At 36.1% G+C, this 13228-nt stretch overlaps 1 protein-coding gene across 50 annotated transcripts in view; it reads right to left on the bottom strand.

Annotated features, from left to right (window-relative positions):
- Nucleotides 1-993: 993 nt before the first annotated feature.
- Nucleotides 994-13228, bottom strand: part of CLASP2 (cytoplasmic linker associated protein 2) — a 159222-nt gene continuing 146987 nt past the window's right edge. For all 50 annotated transcript variants that reach the window (XM_054594914.1, XM_054594921.1, XM_054594916.1 and 47 more), the window contains 5 exons: nucleotides 9010-9203; nucleotides 8635-8763; nucleotides 5417-5623; nucleotides 3773-3889; nucleotides 994-1945 (listed from right to left, as the gene is read on the bottom strand). In XM_054594914.1, coding sequence (XP_054450889.1) covers nucleotides 1859-1945; nucleotides 3773-3889; nucleotides 5417-5623; nucleotides 8635-8763; nucleotides 9010-9203 — 734 coding nt within the window. In that variant the 3' untranslated portion in view covers nucleotides 994-1858. The remainder of the gene's footprint in view (nucleotides 1946-3772; nucleotides 3890-5416; nucleotides 5624-8634; nucleotides 8764-9009; nucleotides 9204-13228) is intronic.

Here is a 13228-nt window from a genome sequence, read left to right as displayed (position 1 = left end):
AAGAAATGTTCAATAATTAAAATGGCTTTTCATGTTAAAGCCATAATATATACATGCATATATAACTATATATATATCTTTAATTGTGGGTGCTACACTTGCTATATCTTTGCCCCTCAGATGCACTTATAAAATTCATTGCTACATGACCTTTTAAAGATTTTTAAGAACCTCGCTCTAAGTGACTTGTCACACAGTGAGACAGCAACACAACTGATATACATTGTTAATTTTTTCAAGTAATGTTATGTACAGTTTTATTGCCAGTATATGCACAACAGTAAGCATAGAACTATAAATACACAATGTAATTAACAGTAGAAAACAAAATTGTTACAGGTAAAGGGGGGAGATATAGAGAAAATTCTCCTGCTGCTAGAACAGAAACAAAGGTAAAAGCCTATGACAAATCATCCATTCAGTACTTTTGTCTTAAAAGTCTTTACATACATTTCTACATTTTTTTCCCAATTAAACAAAGAAAGTACAGATAACTCTGTAACAACAGCAAATTGCTCCCTAATAGCTATTTGCCTTTCCAGTCAAATTCACTTTATGTTAGGATTAAAAAAAAGTCAAGATGAGCAATCATTAGTATCCTGGTTCCAAACTATCTACTTTCTTCCACCAAAACTGGCAATTTTCGCAAGTTGGCTGCACATGGAAAGAATAGATGTAGCAAAAGGTGATTTAAAAAAGTAACACAAAATCACCCTTTAAATAGTTTTCCAAAAGACACTATCGGCAGCAGCTCAGTTAGAAGTATTAGCCCTGAAGAGGTAGAGAATTTGAGCCTATTATACAAGGAAATATAGCCTTGGCACCATCTTCTCTCTCATCAGGATCAATGTTTTCAAGTAAGACAATTTCACGGTAAAAGGAAACCAGGTTCCACCATTTAAACAAAAGGTGCTGGTCGACTCTCATGTCTCAATAATTAGTTTGTTTATTAAATGAGAAACAGAAGACTGTCAAGGACACACATGCACTTGATTTTTTTTGTCTGTTTCCATTATCAAGTTTATTCATAAGTGAATTTGATATTAATAAATATAAAAAAGCATCATTCACAACAATGACAAACCAAAAACCCTGCAATGAAACCTTCTATTTTAATAAGTATCAAGAAAAAGACAGGCAGATGATTTGGTGCAGCTTTCTTGAGGGATCATAGAGGGGGCATGTTTTAAATAAAGATGGCAAGATCAATAACCAACAAACAGTATCAGTTTTACAAAACTGGCTGATTCTGTAACATTTCTCTTTGAGGTCTTAGTTTTATTTTAAACTACAGATAACCCCAAAGAAGTGGCAACTAATGACATGTATCACCATCACACCGACAGAGTCCAGCTGTAGTTCAAATTAGTCTGCTTTGTTTCACGTCATTTCAATATTTCTAGCATAGGACATGATAAGAAACAAAACTCAAAGTAGCAATAAAAATATTATTCTGCATTTGAATAAAAGCAAAAAAATGTTTTAGACTGTTAAACTTTTAAAGCTTGAAGCATTCCTGTTTAACCAGCATTAAAAAAATTTATACAATCATAACACTGGCAAAGGTTAATGGGAAGACAAATAAGTACAAACATGTGAAATGATGAGTCTGATTTAAAATTACTTTGTATTGATCAACTGTTAATACTGCTTCTTCTTGAATTTGGAATAACTATCATAAAAGTTACATGCAGACTGAGGGTAGTCCTCTGTTACAGAAAATACAAAACAAAACAAAAAACTAAAACTAGGAAACAATGGTAAGTTCCAAAAGATGTATTTGAAAATTTCCTTTCACTGATGAGGGCGGTCTGTCTGTCCTTTCTTTGAGAGACCTGGTTCACTTCAATCGGCTTCACTAGCTTTGTCCAGAAACGTCAGTAGTGGGGTCAGCTCCTCCAGAGCCTGTTTGTGCGCGTTTGATGTAAAGATTCAGTAGCTTCATCTGCAGATTGAAATCAAACATGTCAGTTGAGCAAGCTGCTCTAAATTACAATACGATTAACCTTTAAAGATTATATGCCCACATGTAAGCTTTAAAAGAGATTTTTTTTTTTTTAAGATGAGGGATTATTATAATGCCCAAGTTAGTGCTGACAATTAGAAATTACAAATTTTTTTCTAATCTGTTTGTTCATGATTGGGTAGTCTAGCATGTCCTTTCAAAAAATGTTGCAGTGTTAACATATAAAAATTCAACTAAATTTAGAAAACAGAAGTCACCATTAAGACAATAATGACAAACATGTAAGCACTATGCTCTATACAAGATACTAACTGCCTTACCTGATCTCTTTTTATCTTCAAAACATTTTATATATGAGGACATTGAGGCAGGTACAAAATGTATGAGTCACTGTCTATGGTCTCGAGGAGAGGTAAGAAGTAGGCCGGCAGAGGAAACTACGTCCCTGGGTTCTAGGACCCAGGATCTTAGACAACTATGCCACTGTTCTCTTAATAAAAATGTTTTTGATTTCTCTGCATCATTTTGCAGTCTTTACTGTATGAGAACATATTTCTATAATGTTTGTAACCAGTATATATACAATTGTGTTCTACTTTTTTCTTCTAATGTCCAAATAATTTCCAAATATTTTTTTCCCATCTAGCTACTGTCTTCATATGCAACATTACTGGTTGCCTGGTATTAGGATAAAGTGCTGAATTTTAATTCTTCTACAGACAATTTTGGATTATTAGGACCTAATTTAAGTTCATCACAAAAGTAAAATACATTTTTCTTTAAAAACCACATTACCGTTCAAAGGATTCTTTTTTAACATGAACTCTTTGATTCGTAAGTTTTTAACCCAGTGTCCATGGGATTCAGGAATTCACTGAATCCTCTGAAATTATGTATAACATTTACTGTATCTCCTTATTTTTCTTGAGATGACATTTTACCTAAATCTCAAAGACTTAGGTAAAAGTCTTAACCCAGAAAGGGTTAAGAATCACTACTTTAATCTATGTGTTGAACATAACTTTACAGGTATTTAATGTAAGATGTATACCTAAGCTCATTTTCCTTGATATGTGTTTTTTCTGCCCTTTTGCTATTTTAAATCTAAATACGATCATAGTAATAATGATCATTAGGATTTGAGGAAACTCTCTAACTGAAGGCAAGTGTCTCCTATTAACTTGTTTATAAGCCATAATTCACCAATCATAATTTACCCTCACCCCCTAGAATAAATTTCAAAATTTTGATAGCATCAAAGAAATGAGAAAAGCAAGACTTATTCTATGGATTGTTTTTAAACCTTCAGATCTAATTGGAAAAATTATTTTAACATACCAAATCAAAGCTGTACACTTATCTGGATTAAAATAAGAATAGAAAGAGAACAAATAATTGTCATATCATAGGGAAAAATTTTAAATATGTTCAAGGGTTCCACTATTTTGGGAGATATAAAGTAACCCATGAATATATAACCCTATCTATTTTTAATTTAACAGTCCCCGAGGGTAAAGATTTGGTGTGGGAATGGCAAAGAAGTAAGCGGGCTATGGTAAGCAACCAGAAGCATAGGCATTTCTTTCACAGCAGCCTACCAACAACCCCACCAAACTGCTGACTGCACCACAGCGGCAAAGAAGAGAGCAGAGATAGCTAAAATGCGAACGGGAGGAAGAATAAATTGAATGTTCGAAGTATGACTGATTAAAAGCTGAATATAAATGTACCCTTTAACGTACACAAAAAATACATTCTGAAGATATACCATGGCCACCACCCTTAGAAAAAAGCGGCTCTACTTACTTTACTGCCAGTGAGCTGACTGAGATGTGGTTTTAGTTCATCACCAATGACTGCATGCACAGCCACCAGGCAGAAGACACACGCTTTCCGAACACTGCTCTCTGAATTATCATAACCCTAAAAAGAAAAGTCCTTATTAGCACTGCTGAGGGATCTGAGAGCAGCACCATTCTAACAGAGGCAGAAGGTGCAACTCAAAGGTGCGGTCTCAAGTTTTACTGACCGGTAACTCGCCAGCCCTTTCAGGCAGAGGCACGCCCTTCTCTCCCTGTGTTTCCCCTTCGGCGCCTCCACTACTAGCCTTCCTTTTTCGGTTTTCCTGTTTAGCTTGGAAAGCTGCAATTCTGTGCCTCTGAGGCTGCCGTTTTGCCAATCCACCCTGCAAAAAGTCTCCAGGGTAACCTCCCTAAAGGATTCAGTTCTAGAGAATTCAATAGCTCCTCACTAGCTAATAAAACCTCAGCTCCTTGCCTTAGCAGTCCAGGCTGAATGAAGCCTAGTATCTGTCCCATCCCCACCTCTACTCTAAACTATTCACTTAGCAAACATTTATTTAGTACCCATTATATGTATGATATATTCATGTTACGTATGTGCTATTCTTAGTATCAAAGCACAGACATAGAAGAAAGATATTTGGATCTTCAAGGAGCTCACAATTTAAAATTTCAGGGCTTAAAATAGAGCCACAAAGATAATGCTATAGATGCACAAAGAAATAAATGATTAATTCTCTTCAGGACGAATCTTAACATAGCTACAATATATTATTAGTCAGCCATTAAAATTACATTATAGGATATTATTTATTAGAGAAATTTCACAATTGATTAAGTATGTTACGTTACAAAATATAATCCCATTTTTGTTACAATGTTTATATGAATAGGTTTGTGTGCATAGAAGAAAACACATTACATCTATGACTGCAAATTAGTATAACCACTTTAGAGAGTAATCTGGTAATACCTAGGAATTCTACTTCTAGATATATACATGTAAGTACAAGAAGATATTAACAAGAAGTTTCATTGTAATATTTATTTGTATTAATTGAAAGAAGCAACCCACATATCCATCAATGGATGAATGGATAAACAAATTGAGGTATAAACATAAATGGAATATTATTCAGCCAAAAAAGGGATGACATTCAAATACATGTTACCATATGGATGAACCCTAAAAAAATTACGCTAAGTGAAATAAGCCAGCCACAACGGACAAATACTGTATGATATCACCTATATGAGGAACCCAGAAAGTAGACTAGAGATAGAAAGTAGAACAGAGGTTACCAGGGACTGGGGGGAGCAAGAATGGGGGATTATTGATTAATGGGTACAGAGTTTCCATCTGGGATGATTAAAAAGTTTTGAAAATGCATGGTGGTGATGGTTGTGTAACATTATAAATATATTTAATGCCACCAAACTGCATACCTAAGTATAACTAAATGGTAAACTTTATATTATGTACAGTTTAACACACACACACACACACACACACACACACACACACACAGCTATTTCTGGAAAATATTTGGTCTGAATATCTAAGATAGTCATTTGCTCATGCTGTTAGTGTTGCCTGGAAAGTGCCTAAAATACTGAATCCCAAATCTGTCATAGCTTAGTTGCTTACCTGTATTAAGCCTGGCATAATCTCCGGTAAAAGCAGATTAAGAGTCTCCTTGGACACTCTCTCTATCACTTTTGTTTGCATTTTGATCGCAGCGAGGTTAATTGGGTAATCTGCAGTTTGGATGATAGGGCAAAGCACTTTGATGCACTGCTCTGGACTGATTGAAGTGGCCAACACTGACGCAGCTTCCTCAGCGGATCTCACCACCTGAAGCAAAGAGGAAATTAAGCAGAAAAGTAATTCAAAAAATTATCCTGTGTGCTGGAAGTACAGACCTCATGGAACAGGTATCAGGGCATGATATCTGGGATTTGCTTTGAAAACACTACACTGAGCAAATAAACATAAAAAGTCAAAGTACTGATAAAACAGGGTTGGCAAAATGTCAGTAACTGTGGAAGCTAGAAAATGGGTTCATGGGACTTTATTACACCATTTTTCCTTCTTTTGTGTTCTTTTAATGTTGGCTAAAGCAATTTTTAAATCATAATGTGGTCTGGCTGTGCAGGGAAGTGAAGGCTGTGTTCACCTGGACTACAATGTGGCGTTTCCTGCATCAGACACACTGTGACGCTGCTTATTCCCAGTGTTGTCAACTCAGGAGTGCTTCTGCCCTTTTTAATCACATTATTACAAAATAAAAGCGTTCAATATGTTATCAAGTTAACATGCTATTCCTCCTTCTGTTCATAATGATTTCCTTTCCTTCTGTATTGGGCTTGGGGTGGGGTCAGATACTGCTTTTACAATAAAGAGAAGAAATGGTTGTCTATTAGAATTTGTAATCTCTAAAGAAGGTCTTGAAAAGAAGTAAAAAGTATTGCTTTTGATGTGTCTCTGGTAGTGTCTCCCTTATGACCTCGATCTGCGAGAGGTGCCCAGAAAGGTACAGTGGAAAATACATTGCAAGTGAGAAACCCAGGGCTAATTCCAGTTTAAGAATGTCGACTTTACCATTTGTAAAAATAGGGATGTTACAGGCATTATTTGGGTCAGAAGGTGGGTAACTGAACTACAAATATTAGTTTTTCAGACCTTTAGCAAGATGCTACAGATGTATCATTACTAATACCAGCTGAATAAAAAAAACTGAATAAAAATACAGACAGATTTTAAAGTTATGACTCATTCTCCTATAAGGTTCACAGTCATACCTTCTGAATTGTGAATTACAGAAGGTTTCAATTTCTTCACATCCTCACCAACACTTCTTATTGCCTTTCTTCCTCATATGTGTGAAGTGCTATCTCACTGTGGTTTTCATTGCATTTTCCTAAGATTAATGATGTGAGCATCTTTTTGTGTGCTTATTGGCTATTTGTATATCTCTTAGCAGAAATGTTAATCCAAATCTTTTGTCCATTTTTTAAATTGGGTTTTTTTTGTTGTTGGTTTGCAAACGCTCTTCATATATTAAGGTTGTTAGCTGCTTATCAGATACGTGACTTACGAACATTTTCTCCTATACTGTGGGTTGCTTTTTCACATTCTTGACAGTCTCCTTTGAAGGACAAAGGTTTTTAATTTTGATGAAGTCCACTTATCTTTTTCTTATTGTTGTAAGTTACTTCTACTTCTGGCATTCTATCCAAGAAATTACTGCCACCCTGGCTGCTGTAGTTCAGTGGATTGAGTGCCAGACTGCAAACCGAGAGAGAGGTCGCCATTTCAATTCCCCGTCAGGTCACACGCCTGAGGTGTGGGCTGGGTCCCCAGTTGGGGGTGTGTGAGAGGCGACCTATCAATGTTTCTCTTGAACATCAATGTTTCTCCCCCCATCTCCCTCCCTCCATTCTCCCTCTCTAAAAAAAAAAATAAATAAAAATCTTTAAAAATAAGTAACTACTGCCTAATCCAAGGTAACAAAGATTTATACTTGTTTTCTTATGAGATTTTTATAGTTTTAGCTCTTGTATTTAGCTTTGATTCTGTCTCACTACAATTTTAACTTTCCTTTTTTGATTTTTGCTCATGTCTCGGTTTTACCAGAATAACTTAATGCTATCACTCAGGTGCTTTCTCTAAGGATGGTAGTCCCTATTTGAAATTCCATTTTCTAATTATTTCTGAGATTTTAAGAAAAATCCTCACAATTGTCTCATCAATGTCACTGGTGGTGGTGGTAATATCAGACTCTTTCAGGCAAACTGTCCTCATTATTTTATTTAATAAACTTTTATCAGATATCCAGCTCATATAGGCAATCTACCTCTTTAAAATAGTAATGATTCTTATCTTCATACTTATTTTAAAAAACCTAATTCTTATTGATAAGTGGAATGTAAAGTTAACATGAATGAACTCTTAAGTAAAAAACTGAAAGTAAAATGAAGAAGAAAATGAAATCAGATAATTTACTTCCTTAGAGCCAGTTTATTTTAGGTGAAAGGTGATGACATTACCATAATTCATTTAATAGAAAATAATATATGCTTGCATCTCAAGTGGACATTACCTTGAAAATCAAGGTTAAGTGTTCATCAAGGAAATGATCGATAAGGGTGCTTTTCAAGCAACATTTCTTTCATGCAATGCAGTAGTCCCCCTGGTATCTATGGGCTCAGTTACCTGAAGTCAATCAAGGTCTGAAAATATTAAACGGAAAATTCCAGAAAGAAACAGTTCACATGTTCTGAACTGCATGCTTACTGAGCTGCAGGATGAAAATCGCGCCACCTCACCTAGGACACGAGTCATCCCTTTGTCCAGTGTAGCCCATGCTACATATACTGCCACCTGCTAGTCGCTCAGGAGCCAGCTCGGTCATCACGTCCACCGTGGCAGTGTCACAGAGCTCATGTTCAAGCCCCCGTTACCCGACTTAATAATGACCCAAATGTGCGAGTGTTGTGAGGCTGGCAATTCAGATATGCCAGAGAGAAGCTATGAAGTGTTTCTTTTCAGTGAAAAGGTTAGTACAATAAAATATTTTGAGAGAGAAAGAACACATGCACTTAACTTTTATTGTAGTATATTGTTATAATTGTTCTATTTTATTATTATTGTTTTAATCTCTCATTCTGCCTAATTTATAAATTAAACTCTATCATAAGTATGCATATATAGGAAAAACCATAATATATAGAGGGGTAGGCACTATCTGCAGTTTCCCACTGGGGGTCTTGGAACATTTCCTGAAAATAAGAGGGGGGAGGGAGAATGCTGTAATATCAGAAGAACTAGGAATAAAATAATAATTTAGGTGTCGGGTAACTTACCTCCTTATGAGGATCTTTATGTGCTTCCAAAGTTTTCATGACAGTCAGTTCTGCATAGTTTTTAAATCTTGCTGGTTGATGCCTCAGGATTTCTTTTAAAACCTTTAATGCCAAAGCCCTGATTGTAGGCTAGGAAGAAACATTTTAATGTTTTTAATATTTTCAGTTGTAGAGTATCTTTTACATTTTCCATGCCTGAAAATATAGGGTCTTAATATTGGGGTAGGGTTTGGGAAATCATAGACAGCTGCATAAAGTATGTGGTGTATTGCACAATTAAGTTTTCACATCTGTAGTTGAAAATCTATCACACATCTTAAACGTGTAAAAAAACTGAGAACCAACTAATTCTATTAAAAAGGAATTTTTACTTACTTCTTTATCCCCAAGAGTTTCAAGCAGTAAAAGTAATATTGTTTTGAAGTGTTCATCCCAAACGCTAAAAGATTCTTCCTGTGTTAGTTTCATAAGTTCATAGAGGGCAATTTTTCTTTCTTCTACACGTTCATTATGGTTAGAGAGCTCCTTCAACAACTCTGCAACCAGGTCAGAATGGTCTAGGGAAAGATCTGTCAGAAGGACATGACATTTATTCTGTAACTTTACAGGTCACCTCTCCCAAGTATGAGGATAACAACTCCGTAACATGAAACAGAATGTTCATTATTAAAAAACCCCCCAAAAACTAAGTAATTTTTTTAATTCATCATCTCCAAAACATCAATACTAGTTTAAAAATTTTTATAATAAAAATTCATAAAAGAGAAAATATTATAATGATCCCAATCACCCATTACCCAGATTTAACAATTATAGTTTATCATTCTTACTTCATTTTCATGCTTCCTTCCATTTTTTTCTGAAATATTTCTCACAAAAGCCAAGTATTTCATTCTTGCATACTTAAGTACGCACTTATGGTCTCATCCCAGGAGGCAATGATCACTGGATTTAAATGGTAGCAACTTGATCCCACCACTGTAGCGGTCCCTGCCAACCTTTTAACTAACCGTTTCACCCACTGGTTGTTGCTGAATCAATTATTTTATTAGGTGTTAAAAAGGGGCTGGAATTCTTCTGTAGAGAGTAACTTTTATCAATTAGAGCTAACTGCCCTGACATATAGTTTGATAGAAGGAACAGAATACTTAATATATTTCCTTTTAAATTTCAGAGTCAAGAGTTGGGCCCAATGTTTTAAGTTTTCACTTGTTTTTGTTTTTTTAAAGTATACTTATGAGCTCATGAATTTTATGAATGGTAAAGGACACATTATTTTCATAACAGTCATTAGATAGTGCTTTGAATCATTTTTGTAGAAAGGGCAGTTAAATCCAAAAGTTCACTTTAGAATATTACAAAATAGCAGAGTTCTTCCTAAATTCTTTTGATGATAAAACACATGGTAAATTCAGGTTTTGAAGAACTTGGGCAGGCAGCCTGAACTTGTGCCATAGATAGACTCTTTTCTTTACTAACTCCTTCTCTGAAACATAAAGTAAAAAAATAACCACAGAATATAGAGCCTGGAAGGCCCACCTGGGGCCATTCCCTTATTGGGTCTCCAGGAAAGACTGGGGATGCCGTGGAGCTGTGTTCTCTGTCAGCCCACTTGGTACGAGCGAGCACGCTGGCCTTTTGTGGGAAAGGACGGCCATTCATGCTGATCCTATTAGACCAGAGGAGGCTTGTGAATCTGGCATTTGGGAGAGGGCTGCTGCCTGCATAAGAAAAGGCTCAAGAGGAAAGAGCACTCTTCCCCCAAACGCCTTAAGGTTGCACTTTGCCAACTGGCTCACTATTGATCATTGAAAACAAGCTATTGTGCCTTATCCTGCCAGCTGCTGAGCCTCTGACCTGGAGATACCAAAGACCTGACAATATAGGTCTCAGGGAACACACAACTACAAGAAGGAAAAGGAAAATTGTATTTCACTTAATGGGAGTCAGAAATCTGAGGAAAGGAAATCAAGGTCAACTAATAGAATATATAACTTCTACTGGAGCAAAACTAATAGATGATGGGAAAGGAAAATTGAACCAAAAATAATATTAATTGACTACTGAATGGAAGTTTGTTAGGGCAACTTTCATAGAATTACATTTAGAGCACTAAGAACATCTGGTCCCCAAATACTCATACATAGCACAAAATGTGATTACTGAATTTAAAATCTTGATATAATCTGGAAAGAATGATCAATGAGCAGAGCCAAATTAGGATTTTGGAAGATCAAGGAGAACTTATACAAAATGCAAAGCAAAACCATGAAAAAGAAAAAATTTGCATACAAAGACAAAAATTGTAACTTGGAGGTAAAAAAAGGTCTTATAATAATTTCACTTGTACAGACCAACACTAGAACAGTATTTCTGGTTTTGCCCTCTGGTGTGGCTCAGTGAACTGAGTGCTGGCCTGCGAACCAAAGTGTTTCACTCCCAGTCTAGGGCACATGCATGGGTTGTGGGCCAGGACCCTGGCAGGGGGCTTATGAGGCAACCACATATTGCTGTTTCTCTCCCTCTCTTTCTCCTTCCCCTCCTCCTTCTAAAAATAAATAAAATCTTAAAACAAACAAACAAACAAACATATATCACTATTACTGATTTAACAAGAACTACTATAGCAGGGTAAATGTATCCTCTAAACCCCATGAAAACGACCCCTGGAAAGTTACCAGACTTACACAGGTGTCAGAGAATCACTCTGATACAGGTGTTTTATTTCAGCTAAATAAATGGAATTACAAAAAATGCTTTTCAAAGGAACCCAGTTCTTTTTTCCATGAATATAAGCTTTGTAATTAATCTAGGGGATAAATTAGAAGTGACTTGACATATTGGGTTGGCCAAAAAGGTTGCTTAGTTTTTTCTGTACAATGGCTCTAATAATGCTTAGCTGTCTTTAACTTCATTCACAACATTTTTGTTAGACTGTATTGTGACAGCTATCATATCAGAGTGCATTTAAAAAAAAACACCAAAATTGATGCTTTTTTGTGTGCAGCCATTTTAATACTGAATATGGGAAAAAATACACAATACTTTTGGTATATTACGCTGTATTATTTCAAGAAAGGTAAAAAAATGCAAAAGAAAAAAAAGATTTGTTCAGTGTACAGACAAGGTGCTGTGACTGATCATCCATGTCAAAAGTGGTTTGCAAAGTTTCTTGGTACTACTGACATTTTCGCCAAATAATTCCTTTGCTGTGGGGCTGTCTTATGAATTGGAAGATGTTTAGCAGTACTCCTGGCCTCCACCCACTAGAAGCCAATAGCGGGCGACAGCCCACATACTCAGAATATCCAAATCAATAAAGTTATTGGTGAAATAGCCCTGGCTGGTGTGGCTCAGTGGATTGAGTGCCAGCCTGCCAACCAAAGGGTCACTGGTTTGATTCCCAGTCAAGGCACAAGCTTGGGTTGCAAGCCAGGTCCCCAGTACGGGGTGTGCAAGAGGCAACCCACACATTTCTGTTTCTGTCCTTTTCTCCCTTCCTCTCTGTCTAAAAAAATAAGTAAATTTAGGAAAAAAAGTTATTGGTGAAATAAAAAATGCATCTTTCATTTTATGTGAAAAACTAAATGGACTTTTTGGCCAGCCCAATGTAACGGTCTAGAGAGATGACAGATAGCAAAATAATTTCTGTCAAAGAAAGCACATGTATTATTTGTTACAAAGCTGAATTACTTATATCATAGATAAGCCTAGGTACTGAATTAATTAAGGTACAGTGTCATCAACAGAGAGGCACTGTGGTCATGTTAAAAACAGCCACAGGCTCTGGAGTCTTACCAAACCTCTGCCTCTTACCCTTTGTGTGACAGAGGCATGTTCTTAATTACCATGGAGGCTGTTTTCTTATTGTAAAATTGGAAAGTGGCTCCCTCCTCCTAGCGTCACAGTGAGGACTGGGGCTGGGAATACAATAAACTCACTAATAGCAATATGCCTCTGTCCTCATGACATGTGTTGGCACAATTACAAGTCTACTAATATTTTTGTTGCAGTGCTCAAAAAATATAGAATATTCTTTCAACTTGGCAATGATATGAGTCTCCTCTAAATACACTATCATCCTCAATAAAGGTAGTATTCTGGAATGTTATAGTCCCTAGTAAGCTTTACAAAGATCATTAATTAGACATGGACACTGGATATTAAAAAAAATTATTATTTTTGGGCAAGGGAGGGAGAAAAGGAGGAATAGAAACATTAATGTGAGAGAGAAACATCGACTGGCTGCCTTCGCATGCACCCCAATTGGGGATGAAACCTGCAACTCAACCATGTGCCCTGACTGGGAATGGAACCAGTGACCTCTCAGTTTGTGGATAATGCCCAACCTACTGAGTCACACTGACTGGGGCAGATATTTTTTTTGACTTTTTAAGTTTGATAAGTTTATCTACATTGTATCTGTCTGTCATGTATATAGAGATATCTGAGTGAGATATATTTCATCTCAGAATTTTAAAACAATTTCCTTTGCCTGACTTGAACAAAACAATTATCTCCTACCAAAAATTTTAGGTATTAAAAACAAATAAACAAAAAGGAGAAATTCTGCATATTAAGAGGGGGGGTCATG

This window comes from Pteronotus mesoamericanus, unplaced genomic scaffold, assembly GCF_021234165.1.
Source record: "Pteronotus mesoamericanus isolate MK-2021 breed Mesoamerican mustached bat unplaced genomic scaffold, CSHL_Meso_final scaffold_54, whole genome shotgun sequence".
NCBI lineage: Eukaryota > Metazoa > Chordata > Mammalia > Chiroptera > Mormoopidae > Pteronotus > Pteronotus mesoamericanus.
This window is presented reverse-complemented; position numbering and strand designations above follow the sequence as displayed.